General features: G+C 40.5%; 1 protein-coding gene across 1 annotated transcript in view; it reads right to left on the reverse strand.

Annotated features, from left to right (window-relative positions):
• Positions 1-2,197: 2,197 nt before the first annotated feature.
• SYNDIG1 (synapse differentiation inducing 1) overlaps positions 2,198-14,810 on the reverse strand; it is a 311,029-nt gene continuing 298,416 nt past the window's right edge. The window contains exon 4 of the mRNA XM_033939815.1: positions 2,198-3,600. Within this exon, the coding sequence (XP_033795706.1) occupies positions 3,442-3,600 (159 nt within the window). The 3' untranslated portion in view covers positions 2,198-3,441. The remainder of the gene's footprint in view (positions 3,601-14,810) is intronic.

A 14,810-nucleotide genomic window follows, 5' to 3' on the forward strand; every position in this document is an offset into this window, starting at 1 on the left:
GGTAACATGTCACATGAGTTCCCCAAAATACTGGGGGTGCTCTGGCACCCTCAGTGCTGGTGCCTTTGTTTTTCCCCACAGTCTGTGTACTTCTGTGAAACTTTGCCAAACATATACAAACTCATTTTCTGATTTCAGCTACCCTGCTCTAAATAACATAACTTAATGGCACCATTTTTGTAAAAGCTAACTTCTGACAACAATGACTTCTTTGCTGTACATATACTACCAATGTATGGTTTGAATGTTGTATCTTTCACCCATATGGCTGCTGGTATAATCTTGCTATATGGCAATCATTATTTAGTGACAATACTACGTATACATGATTCTGTTAATCAACCCACATTAATAAATGACTTTTAGTGCACCCAGAATTAATGTATAGTACCATAGGAAATTATCACACAAAAGGGGCATTTTTGAAAGGATATCCTGCTCAAACATCCAAAAAACTGTCCATCACGCAGCCATTTTTGAACAATAACAACATTGGTGTTTCCTGTTTGAAAGTACGAACATCCAAAATGAACAGCCATTTTCCAAAATAAAATGTTCAAATTATGAACACCAAAAAACCAGGGACAAGGATGTCTGTCTGACAGTATTTTTTCCCAAAATGACCAGAGAGCCATCCATGCAGAGCAGAGGAGCAGCCAAGTGGTCCATGCAATGGTCTGTAAAATAGGGCACCCAGGTTCATATCCCTTTACAACTCTTTTGTTTTAAATGCTGAGCCCTCCAGGAAAAGGGAAATATTTACTGTTACTGATCGTATGCCACCTCAATAAACTTCAAGCTTACATTTGTCATAGAGGGGCATTTTCGATAGGACGTCTAAGTTCAAATGTAGACATTTCCTGCTAAATGTTCAAATTCGGGAGTAGAGAAACATCTATTTTCAAATGGGATGTCAAATAAAATTTTTTAAAAAATTGTTACTTGGCCACCAAAATGTCCAGACCGCCAGGATGTGTAACTTTATTCACCATTTTCGATCTCAAAAACATTGACGTTAGAAACATACAAATCAGCACCGTTTAGATATGAGAGGGGTTAGCATTCTAATGGACTGGCCACATACACATTCCAACAGAGCAGTGTGGCACCTTAGTTGGCACTGCTGTGAATTTCTAGGAGTGCCAGATGTATATCTCACCTTATATCCCTTATAAATTATGGTGAGCCCCACAAAACTCCTCCAAACCTACTATACCCATGTATTTACCATCCTAATAGCCCTTATGGCTGCAGATGGCACCTATATGGCAGTATACTAGGGTTTTGGTAGATTCATACTTTGTATCATAAATATAGTGGTTAAAGTGGCTTATGGCTTGCTCCTCCTCTCTATGGTTTACTAGCCCACTCACCTGGCTACTTAAGACACCTGTGTGATGCTCTACTAGGCTTTTCTATACCAAGTACTGCAGTTCTACAGACAGGTATGTACTATTTTATTTAGAAATTTGGAGGATGGGAGGGGGTCAGTGACCACGGGGGTATTGTTTATGTGTGTGTGTGTGTGTGTGTGGGGGGGGGGTGTTCATTACTTAATCCCTCCAGTGATCATCTGGTCAATTTGGGTCCCTTTTAGACACTTCTAAAACAGATCTGGGTAAAATGTCTAAGTTCTCTCTAGAACATCTTGCAAAATAGTTGATTATCGCTACAAAATGTCCAAGTCTAACCCACCCCAAAACCTGCCTATAACATGCCTCATACACATCCCTTTTAGACTTTAGATGTTTTGGAGGACAAACAACCCATACGCTGTCCACATTTGTAGTTTTGAAAATTGGCACTTGGACGTTTTAGCGAGCAAAACGTCAAGTGCCGACTTAGGCAACTTTTTGGGATGTTTTTGTGTTTTGATTATGCCCCTCATTGGTAAAGTACAGTAAATATGTGTGTTTTTGGAGGGCTCACAATTTAAAGGAAAAAATGAAAGAAAGCAGAAGTGGTAATTAAACTTGGAGCTCCTGGTTCACAGTCTTCTAAACTGGCCACTAGACTGCTCCTCAGACTTGTTTTCCACTTTGTTCAGAATGCCCCTTAATACTTGATGAAAGAATATAACAAAAATAACCATAAATTTAAGTTGAAAAAAAATCTATTTTGTGATTGTGATATGAGGACACTGCATTCCTTATACAATACGTTAGTATACTCACAGAGCATGATAGTGAGAGAAAATGTCAAGCTTTATTTAGATCCCAAGGATGAACAATGGTGTGTCTAAAAAGTAATGATGCAAATGCTCACATTTGCTTCTTTAACAAGTATTTACAATACTGTACATGCACTTGTAGCCTGGCATTTCAAGAAGCATTCCATATCTTCACACTGCACCTGCAACCTGGCAGCTGCACTTGGTTATAACTTAGCGAGATTTCTTTTGTCGCAGTCACTAGTTGATGCTTCTTCGTATGCACGAGGAAGTTTGAGTGAGTTGCATCGCTCATTATGTTCATTCCAGGTTGGTTGATACACAGCTCTCATAGCAACTGCAGTATATCCATTAGGGTTCCATGTTCTCTCTCCATTAACAAATCTCAGAGTACAAAACTCCTTAATTATTCCATCTTAGTTGTGAATATTCATTCACCATTTCTTTTTTTTTTCACCAAAGACCTATAAAGTGAAGGCAGGAGATGCTAAATCTAACAAAAGAAAAGCCATTAAATAATAATTAATAAAAAAAATACCAACAACCCAACACGCTTGTTCTTTTGTTAGGCTACGCATACAGAAAGAGACATATGCAATTCCATTAATTCAAGCTCTGTTGTCTTAATTCCCCTTTCAGTAAAATTAAATGCATTTCCCTGTTTATGCATTTCTATATAAGCCAGATCTGGTACCTATAAACATTCCTCTAGAGAGCACTACAAACTGAAGTACTGTATTCATTAGCAAGCCTGAAGTAACAATCCATGGCTGTTGCAATTTCTTTAAAAATGTATGAAAGATTACAGATTTTGGATAAATAAAGTGCTCGAGCACATTGAAAATAACAGACCCTGGGTGCTTAGAAAACATCAGAGCTTCATTAATTCAACAAAATAGCTCCATATCAGAAGGATCAGACTGAGCCATTTCTGGGTGTACCCAATTGTATGCATGGAAACACTATCTTGCTTTTCTTAGGATGTTCAAATTTATATCCTCCGTGCTCAGTAGTGGGGTGTACAGTCAAGCTTCAATAAATAAACACATGGGGGCAAATGCAGCACTGATTCAACTGTGCCTTCTGACATGGAGCTATATGGTCACCTCGTCACAATTTGAAGAATGTCACATGGATAATATTCCTTGTCTCATCAGTCTTTTTTTTTTTTCCCCCCAGAAGATCTCATTCTTAATTCTGGTACTGCAGGCTCAGTTCGGCCTAGCTTTCTTCTCTTTTCCACTGAAGTGTGTTTAATTTTCTTTAAATGTTCATAAGTGATTGTTTTTAGAAAGGTACGCAATAAGGGCCACAGCAACTCCTACGTATATCCCAGTTCCAATTGTGATGGATAGCACAGCCAGGAAGAGTGCCCGTCGGGAACTAGAGCTCGCTTGGTGGAAGTCTCCCTTGGCTACTGCCTTGGTGGTCTGCAAGTCAAAAAAATATATATATATCATTAAGTGCGCTTGAAGATAAAATATGACTAAAGAAAGTCCTCTTTTACTAAGCCACGATAGAGATTTCTAACGTGGCCTGGGATGCTAAATGCACCAACATTGCTCCAATGCTCATAGGGATTCTAAGGTGGGGGGGGGGAGAGAGAATATATTCATAAATACTGTTTTGCATATGTAAGAATCTGTGGATGAATGGTCATTACTGTAATTGTACAACAGTTATTCTGGTTTGGTTTATACAACTGCAGTTGTGCTAAAATGCAAAGATATATTTCTCACAGGACAGGCGTCCTCAAATGAGTGGAATAAATTATCTTTCTCCTATATGAAGCCTTGGTCCTTGCTAACAACTGCAATACCTAGAAGTAGAGGAGAGAAGCTGGGAGAAACACTGCAGCAAACATTATTTTCATTTCTTTTTGCATTTGTTCTACAATTTATAAACCACCTCAGCAAATGTACAGAATAACCATTTTTCTGTCCTAATACCAGAAAGCTATACCAATCTAATATTCACAGAAGAGATTTGAACTCTTAGGGGTACATATTCAGCTGGTGGAGGTGAACAGATTCTTTTTTTTAGTTGTTGCCAGCTTTATGCCCTGATATTCAAAGCCAGCCCATGTCCAGGCACCAGCAGTGAGTTTCCGGGTTTATCTCCTAAATGGATAAGTGCAATATTCAGTAATAATTGTTTAAATGACATGGCATAATTATATGACTGTGTTTTTATGGGGTCCAATTTGGCCATTTAACTTAGGCAGTAGAGAATGACACGGGAAAAAATCTGTCCCCGTCACCGCCCCGTCCCATGCTCACCATCCCCTTCACCGTCCCGTCACCGCCATCCCCGTCACTGCCCTGTCACCGTCACTGCCATCCCATTCACCGCCCCGTCACCGTCCCCGCAGTATCCATATAAGCCTCAGTACTGCGAAACACCATGAAGACAGAAGAGAGTCCTGCCACTACTACTACTGCACTGAGAATCTGTTTCAGTGCCTCTGCCCTGTAGTAAAAACAGAACATAAAATAAATCAATTGACTTGTCCTCCATTGCAATGACGTGTCTCCCATGTTCACCTATAGCTCGAATCAGGTCAATTGTGCACACTAAAAATGCCCACCTGAGCACATAGTCATGCAGATGCTGCAGTACAATGGGCAACAGGAGGATCTGGAACGTGAGCGCAGGCAGGCAGTGACAAAAAAACAGCAGACACCTGACCGATTGCAGCATTCCGCCATCTCCCTCCCTCCACCTCACCTTAGATGTAGAGTATGCTGGCTTTCTTTTTCGCCCAGCCACACTTATTCAAAAAGCCGTGCACGTGCAGCTGCTCATTTGTTCAATATTCTCCTCTGACGCAACCAGAAACAGGAAGTTGCAGGAGAGGAGAAGATTGATCAACTCGAGCAGCGGCGCGTGCGGCTGAGTGAAAAAGAAAGCCGGAAAACTCTACATCTAAGGTGAGGTGGAGGGAGGGAGATGGCAGAACGCTGCGATCGGGCGGGTAGGGACCGCGCGATCCTTGATTGCCTCACTGCAGAGAAAAGTCCAATCACCGCTCCTCGGGGCAGTGAATGGCCTTGTCCCCGTCCCCGCACAGACCACTATTTTTTCTTCCCCATTTCGGCAGGTTACCTGCGGCTACTCGCGGCTAGTCATGGGTAACAACCACCGTGTCAAGTTTCAAGTTTCAAGTTTATTTGGATTTGTTTAATCGCTTTATCTAAATTCAAAGCGATGTACAAAGTAAAATTACAAATTAAAATAATACAGATTAAGAATGTGAACAAAACAGACAAAACTTATTTAACAATACTAGAAACAATTATGGTAAGGGAGGGAATGAAGTTACATTTTCATAAAAAGAGGGGTAAAACATTTAGGGAAAGTACATAAGGCTGGGGGAAAAACCTATTCTTGAAGTTATTTTATCGTGAAATTATTGTTGACTTATAAAGGCATCAATAAATAAAAAAGATTTCAGATTACTTTTAAATTTTTCTAGGTTAGATTCTTGTCTTAGATAGTAAGGTAATGAATTCCAGGTTTGTGGTGCGGTAACAGAGAAAATGTATTGACGTCGTGTATTTATAATTTTAAGAGATGGAATTGTTAACAGATGTTGATCTGTTGATCTGAGAGTCCTATTCGTTATGTAAGGGATTAGAAGATTATAGATAAAGGCTGGAGTTTTAAAAGATAAAGATTTGAAAGTAAGTAGACTAAGTTTATAGATGATTCTATGAGCAACGGGAAGCCAATGAGCTTCCTTAAGGAGTGGAGTTACATGATCGAATTTTTTTGCTTTGAAGATAAGCTTAACGGCAGTGTTTTGTATAATCTGTAAGCGTTTAATTTCCTTTTGGGCTATGCCTTTGAACAAAGCGTTACAGTAATCTATCTTTGAGATAATGAGTGAGTGGATGAGAATGTTAAGGGAATTATTATTGAGGAATTGTGCTACAGATCGAATTTGGCGAAGCCTAAAAAAAGATGATGTTATAACATAACTGATATGGTTATGAAAGGAAAGTTTGTGGTCAAAGATAACTCCTAATATTTTAATATTAATTACCTCTTGTAGTGGATGATCTTTAATAGTAATCGGGAATTTGAGTTTAGGATTGTCTTTCCAAGGAAACAGTAATACATTGGATTTATTAATATTTAGGGCGAGTCTATTAGTATCTAACCAAGTATGAATTTTCTCTAATTTTGCATTTATCTCTGAAGTGTTTGATGGAATATCGATATCAATAGGGTGCAAAAGTTGAATGTCGTCAGCGTAAGCGAAGACATTGAAACCGATAGATTGGCATAGAGTTAATAATGGAGCAAGAAATATATTAAATAAGAGCGGAGACAATATGGAACCTTGTGGGACGCCATTTACAGAAGTAGAAACATTAGAAGTCGAGTTATTGAAACAAACTGATGAGGAGCGATCTGAAAAATATGATTGAAACCAAGAAAGCACTTGGTCTGTAATTCCTATTGATTGAAGTCTGTGTAGTAATAATGCATGATCGATAGTGTCGAAAGCTGATGAAAGATCTAGTGAGATTAACAGAACAGATTGATGATGGTCTAGAAAATAATGAATTATTGTAGACATGCCTATTAGTGAATGTTCAGTTGAGTGGTGTTGCCTAAAGCCTGTTTGGTTTGGATGAAGAATGTTTGTTTTTTCGATGAAGTCAGAGATCTGATTAAAAACTATCTTCTCGGTTAATTTAGACAGAAATGGTAAGTTGGCAATAGGTCTATAGTTTGACATGTCTTCTAAACTAGCTTTATGATTTTTAACAATGGGATAAATGATAGAGTGTTTCCAAGATTTGGGAACGATACCTTGCTTTAGACTTTCACTGACCAAAGTAAGAATTGCTGGACCGAAGATTGTAAAAAATTTCTTAAGAAAAAAAGGAGGAACTAAGTCGTTAGAGGAACTTTTAATATTAATTGAGTTAACAATAGATTTTATCTCTGTTAGGTTAGGAATGTTGAAAGTAGAGCATTTGGAAGAATATACACTGGAATCTATTTGCACTTGATTGGAAGAATTTACAGTGTCATTCTCTATTAGGCAGTTAAGTGCTGAATATCAGCATTTAACTGCATAAGTGCTGACTCCACTTCTGGACCACGCACAAAATAGTGAGCTTACAGTTTAATGGCCAGTGTTGACTTTCAGGGGCAGATTCTACAAGCGGTGGTGTAAGTTAGGCAGCGGGAGGCACCCTACCACTGCCTAACTTAATTATTTTAATTGGTTTCATTGGTGCACTAATTGACTGCGCTGATTAAAAATCAATTAAAATCTTGTTACAAAAAACAGTAGGTGCCTGAATCGCATCCACAGAGGTGCCTAACCGCATCCACAGAGGTGCCTAACCGCATCCAAGGTCACAGTAGGCGTGGTTTGGGCTGCAAATGACATTAGGCACCATGGTCTGCAGCGTTAAATGCTTCGACACTGCTCTGAAGCTCATAGGCATTCTATGAGCGTCGGAGCAGCGTCAGAATATTTAGCGCTCTGGACTGCGATAGAAACTTCCACCACAGCTTTGTAAGAAAGGAGTGTGTGTAAATTAATAAAAAGTGAAGGATTTATGAGGTTGAAAGAGGAGATAAGAGGATTGTGAAACTTTGCTTTGCTGTGTTGGAGCCAAAAGGAAGCCAGGAGACTACCCAAGGGGGCTAAGGGTTTTGGATTTGGCCAACAGGGTCACAGTTATATTTGGCAGAGGTAAGAGTTAAGCAGATCTCAAGATGATTGAAGTGAAAAAGTCTTATGTAACATTTAACCTATGAGTGTAAAGATTACAGGACCAAGAAGGAATAATTTTACATTAGCTATTGGTTGTCAGTATAATATAAACCGAATGTAAACATGCACATCTGGCATTTTACATCAAATTTCATTACATATAATCAACATGTAAAACATAGGTTAAAATAACCAAGTATATTGAGACCTATTTACCTTCAGAAGTTCTATCAGCCATATTACTTTGTTTAATTCCCCCAATTCCTCCTCTACTCTCCAACATCTTCTACTGTTGCCCCTGCCAGAAATCTCTGCTTTTGTTTCACTGCCACCAACAGATTATTCCACAGCTTTGACCCTACCATTGAGAATGCCCTAGATTTAACAACCTTCAGCATAATGTCCACAAAACTGCAGTATTGTGAAATATATAACTGGTTCAAAATATCAAAAAGTTAATCAAACACTAAATTACACCAGTCTCTAAATGGGTCTAGGACGATTCATTGTAGCCAGTTAATTGTGTCCTATTATGATCATCCCATTCCGGGTCTGGGACTTTCAAATTTAGCATTTGGGGGGGGCGATGTCCTACCCCTCTCTTTCCTTGTCCGAGCCTCCTTCAGCCATTGGCACCTTGGCGCCCTTACTAGCTTGTCCTCTCCCATCATCTTGGCTCGTCAGATAGGTGCCTTGGACTTTGGGCCTTCTGTTTCAGGCACCTCCTGTCCATTGTCCTGCTCTGCTCCTCTGGTGTAGGGCCGGTTGGGGCCGGGCACTCAACAGACTCCTTGCACCATCCTGCTTTGTTGCTGTCAGTGTGGTGTACCACAGTTCACCTTCCACACTGGTGCTGGAACTGTCTATCCCACTTGCCAATGACTCTAGGACTCCCAGTCTTGGCCACTGCTTCTGGCATGCCTGCCTGCATCAGTGCGGTGGGTAGGGCAAGTTGTCACTGCCAGTTTCCTCCTTGGTACCCCCTCCCAGTGATTGGGGCTTTGTGCAGTCCTGAGTGCTTAATCCTTGCGGCTTTGGGCCGCCAAACTTCTGTCGCTGCCTAGCTGTCATTCCCTCTCCCAGGGTGGGACCAAGTGCTGGGCCTCTGGACTTGTGGAATAGAGCTATTCAGCGCAATTGTTTCAGCATGGCTGCGATGAAACTCCTCACGATGAACTGGCTACAATGAATATCTCATTCTGTCTCTGAATACATTTAAAAAAAAATAGATCCTCAAACAGCTAAATCAGCAGGAGGTTTTCATACACTCATATTCTAGCCAAATTCTTCATTGGTATTTCATCTAGCCAAATTCTTCATTGGTATTTCATCAATTTCTCATTTTATATCAATTTCTTGTATATCTTACTTATTCTAAATCAATTAACTTACATATCTTTAATCAGTTGATCAATTAATATGGCCAACTCTCCCCTGGTGGCCATATTAATTGATCAACTGATTAAAGATAAGCTAATTGATTATGAATAAGCAACCATGGAGTCTTCTTCAATTCCAATCTCTCATTTTCTACGCACATCCAACAAGCTGCTAAGACCTGTCGCTTCTATCTCTTCAATATCACCAAAATTTACCCCTTCCTCTCTGAGCACACTATCCAGACCCTTGTCCAAGCCCTCGTAACCTCATACTTAGATTACTGCAATCTACTTCTAACTGGTCTCCAGCAGTGTCGCATCTCCCCCCTTTCAATCTGTGCAAAACTTTGCTGCACGATTCATCTTCTACCAAACTCGCTACACTCATGTCACCCCTCTTTTAAAATCACTTCACTGGCTCCCTATCTGCCATCGCATACAGTTCAAGCTCCTATTGCTGACTTACAAGTTTGGTCATTCTGCTGCCCCTCAATATCTCTCCTCTCTCCTTGTACACCTTCTAGAGAACGCCATTCCTCAAATAAGCTGCTCTTAGCTGTACCCTTCTCCTCCACTGCCAATTCCAGACTTTGTTCCTTTCATCTAGCTACCCCATGCCTGGAATAAATTACCCGAGTTTGTCTGCCAAGCCCCTTCCCTTGTTTAAAAGCAGACTGAAAACCCACCTTTTTGATATAGCCTTCAATTCTTAACCTTACTCCCCTCTGCCCACCATCCTAGCCAGCAGATTAATTGTTCCCCTTAACTGTATCCATGACATCCTGTATGTCTGTCTTGACTGTTTAGATGGTAAGCTCTTTCGAGCAGAGATTGTCTTCTATGTGACTGTACAGCGCTGCGTACGTCTGATAGCATTATAGAAATAATTCATAGTAGTAGTGGTAGTAAGTACCATATTTGCAAGATTAGCATTACCACTGACCTATGTTTCTCTTATCTGTAAGAAAGTCAAAGTTAAGTCATCAACATCGAGGGTGCCTTTTACTGAAGTGCATCTGATTTTGCAGTTACAGTATTGCAGTTTTCACTGAAAATTAACATATGGTAGCTTCAAATCTAACACAGACCAGGATTTTCAAAAACCCATGTTAAAAAGTGATGGTCTGCTACCGCAGCCATTCTGATACTGAATCTAAAAACTCGAGACATTTAAAAAAAATTGTGCATGCAAGTAAGATTGGCAGACAGCAAAAGCAAAAAACACACGCTCCTGCTGCACTATTGGATGAATGGAAGGGAGAGGAGGGAAGAAGCAATGTTGACTTTTTTCAATCGCGCATAAAACGTGCCTTTCTCTCAAAAAAAACCTACTATAACTCAGGTAAATCTTGTAATTTGTTTTTAATGTAAAATGTAATCAAGACCCACAGCCAGAACCACACAAAAGACAAGGGTATCATCCGTGCGCTTAAGAAGAAACGTTGGCTTTTAACAAGCACGCATGAAACATGCCTGTCTCTCCCCAAAACTCAAAAGAAGCATGATATAGTGTTCCCCCACAAATTTGCGGTTCGCAGACCCGGTCATTCGCGGTATTCTCTGACCGCCTCTTCCTGTACTAAAGTTGGGCTTCACCAATCAGGAGCTGCGTGTCAAAGCAGTTCCTGATTGGTGACGCCTGACTTTAGTACAGGAAGAGGCAGTCGAAGCATACTGCGAGTGATTTCCTTCACTCGCCAGTGCTCCAGCTGCCCTCTCCTGCCTCCCCAGGCGAAAAACCATATTCACGGTTTTTTTGATTTTTGCGGGGGTTCCAGGAACGGAACCTCCATGAATATCAGGGCAGTCCAGTACACTTTCTTTTTTCATTAGCCACAGTCAAAACACAAGTGCTAGCACTGTAACAGCACCCCCGGACCAGTCGCTGATTTTTGTCACCAAAAGCCCACGCCGCTCTTCCAAAATGCCTCGGCGATTTTTAAGAATCCACCGGAGGGCTCATTTTCAATGTTAAAGAGCAAATTTGCATGCCATTGTCGGAGACTGCTAGAAACCTCGCTAAAGACAAGAGATAATCCGTTTTGGTAATTCGCCGCTAAAATGCGTGCAGGCTAAACCGCCGGTAAACAGTTTAGCGACAGCGTTAAAGTTTTGAGAATCTTGCCCACAGTAACTACTTGGGGCATGCCCAGCATATCGTTATGCAAATCCCCATTGTCCATTAGTTTGCATTACTCAGGTTGTAGTTAATGTGCAAATGCTTTGTGCCTCTTGAAGAAATGATGGAAGGCATGGGGTATGTGTTGCATGCTGTCCTGTAATATATTTTCCATGCCTGTTCTCCACTCATGTCCCACCTTGCCAAATGCCCTTCATGCACAGTTTAGCACGCACAAACCCATTACCACATGCTAAACCGTAAATAAGACCTTTAATTTTATATATAGCACTGAAAATTACACACACATATTTGAGTGCACACCCATCTTGTGTGAGCAATTTAATTGCTTAATGAAATCATTGGAGCTGATAATCGGTCATTACAATCAATTATTAGCGTTAATTGGCGCCAATTAGAATATACATGTGAATCTTGCTAGGTGCTATTCTATAAAGATGTGTGCGTAAATTCTTGCACTTGAATCTGAAAAGGGTGCATGATCACGGGCTGGTTATGGGCGTTCCAATAATTTGCATACAATGTTACAGAATATGCCAGATCCATGCGTAAGTTAGGCATGAGGATTTACACCAAGATTCAGCTGCTGCAAATCCTCTTACTAAGGTCCTCCTGCAAGTTTTCACAGTTCTCTTGCAATTTAACAACTAGACTGCTCCTCCACTCCACTTAACTGCATGATTATGCAAAATTATGTTCAGAAACACTATTAATAATCAGTTCATTAAGATGCTAATACACTAAAACGGTACCATGTCTGATGGAATTAACCAGCTGAAGCATTCAGTCAAATCTTGCTTTTTTGACATACTCAGAGTTTTAATTTCCATTCCCCTCCCCCCACACTAATACTTGATATTCCACATTCTATAAACATTTCAAAGCAGATGGTAATAAAATCAACTCTAATAGCTGACTTATTTCTGTCAGGATTTAATTTTGTATACTGCTTGTCATGTTTATCCTCAAACGATTCTGTTTGATTCTCATTAGGGTACCAGACGAAAACGAGGAGAGATGACCAGGGTATTCAGGCTGGCAAAAACTTTAATAAGTAGCTTGCGTGGAACACACTTCAAACAAACCCGACACGGGCCGTGTTTCGGCAAATGCCTGCTTCAGAGGTTCATAATCTCCTAAAATTGTAATACTGTATGAAGTCCCTTATTTAGAATATGTACCAACGAATAAGCAGAGCCAGCACCTCAGCGTTCTCAAAGCAAAAGTAAATGAGCAAAATGTTTTTGACTGATAGACTTTGTGTGGAGTTTGTCCCTCTTTGCTTCTTCTTCTCATTAGGGTACCACCAGACAGAGGTTCTTCACACTTCTATTTTTCCTCCTGCTTTTCCTGCCATTTACCAACAAGCTGTAGAAGTGACATCCTGTGTTTGTGAAAGGAGACACTTCCACTGTAGTTGCTAGCTATTTTCTGGCTCAGCCTTTTCTACATCAGCAGAATTACCACCTCCCAGGGGGATGCCATACAACTTATTTTAAAGAATTGGAAGAACTGGGATAGGTTAAATTACACTTTCTGGTGGGAATCTCTTTGTTATACTTTTAAAATGGAATGCTAGATGGCCATACAGCAGGGACGTTACAGGAAATTTATGGATGTTTGACTTTATTTTATTGGCTTTTGAACATACACATCCAGGGTGGGTGGGAGGGGGGAGGGTTTTGCATTGGAATTTGATTCGGGGAATTTATGGATAGTTTCTTGTAGGTATTTACTTTTCTGTAAATTTGGTGTGAGGGTGGTGGAAAATAATTGATCACTTATGTTTGTAAGTTTAATGTGCTTTTCTTGTAATATTAGATATATATGAATTGTTTGTTTGCACAATTATAGTTTGGAAAATTAATAAAGATTTACAAAAAAAAAAAAGAATTACCACCTCCCTCAGCCCCAGAAGAAAAAACAAAAATGGAGGCAGGAACTATATCCAGGTTTTTGTCTCTCACATTCAAGATTAATTTCCAGCCTTTATATCTTCAAGATATTGATTTTTTGAGACTGAAAAGCTCACCAGTAACAAAACAACAAATATCCCCATCACTGACCCCATTCTGAGCAGGACTGTAGCCCAGTACAATAAATGATGCTTTTAATTCAGCATTCAAGAGTGGTGTGATATTGTACTTTAAATCAAAGACATTCCTGAGGCAAAATAAAATGCTTTTAAGTGTAACAGACATCTCAGATAACGGGGCTGACCCCAGAGGCAGGTAAATAAACAATTTTAGAGGGGTATATGTCTAAAATATACCCATCTCCTCAAAATTGCCTTCCACAAAGGTTCCTCTAATAGCAGGATTCAATAGTACAAGATAATATCAGATAGGCACAGTGAAGTCATAGAAAGGAAATAGCAGGACAGCTGTTCTGAAAGATAACAAAATTCCCATTTATTCAATAAAGCATACCAGTATCAAACAATAAATTGTATCCGCATCATTCTGTTAGCGTCATTTAAACAATATTTGTCAGTCTTGCATTTGCTTTGCCTGAGGCTTTGATGTCTTTTGTGCCATCATTTTCTAAAGATTTTTCCTATCAGTCCGTATAACTTCTGTACATTGTTATATTGTGGAAGCAACTGGAAAAATGAAATAAAAATAAACAGCCTCTTTTACAAAGCTGTACGGCAACAGCCCCGAAGCCCTTTAAATCTCTATGGGCTTCAGGGCCGTTAGCGCAGTTTTGTAAAAGAGGCCGAAAGTTCTCATTTACTGGACTCTCCCAAAAATGTACAAATACATGCAAAAAGTGATGGAAAACAATTAAGCAAATAGTTCATGCAGGGCAGGATTAATTCAGCGAGGGCTCCTAGGCATACAAGTACATTGGGCCCCCCTGCCCCGCCCCACCATGCCCCAGGCAGAAACAGGAAGCTGCGTCAGAGGGAAGCTTTGGGCAAGCAGCACCGCTTGCACAATTACAGTTCCCGTTGCCTTTCTTACCCGCGTTGCTTGCTTGCCTTACTTTCCGCTGATGGGGGAGGGCTGTGTTGCCGATTGAGGTGGGGCCCGCATTGCTGATTAGGGGGGGGGGCACATTGCCGATCGATGCTGGAGGGGCCCATCGCCGTTTGGAAAAAAGAATTTTGAGTTCACACCTGGGGACGTTTACAACGAACTGGCAAGGCTAAAGGTAAACAAGGCCATGGGACCGGACAATTTACACCCAAGAGTGCTCAGAGAATTGAGAGACGTTCTGGCGGAACCGTTAGCAGTGCTCTTCAATCTCTCACTAAGTACGGGGAAAGTTCCGTTAGATTGGAAAACAGCCAACGTCATTCCTCTACATAAAAAGGGTTGCAAGGCTGAGGCTGCAAACTATAGACCGGTGAGCCTCACCTCAATAGTGTGTAAACTC

The sequence above is a fragment of the Geotrypetes seraphini genome, chromosome 3 (assembly GCF_902459505.1).
Source record: "Geotrypetes seraphini chromosome 3, aGeoSer1.1, whole genome shotgun sequence".
Lineage (NCBI taxonomy): Eukaryota > Metazoa > Chordata > Amphibia > Gymnophiona > Dermophiidae > Geotrypetes > Geotrypetes seraphini.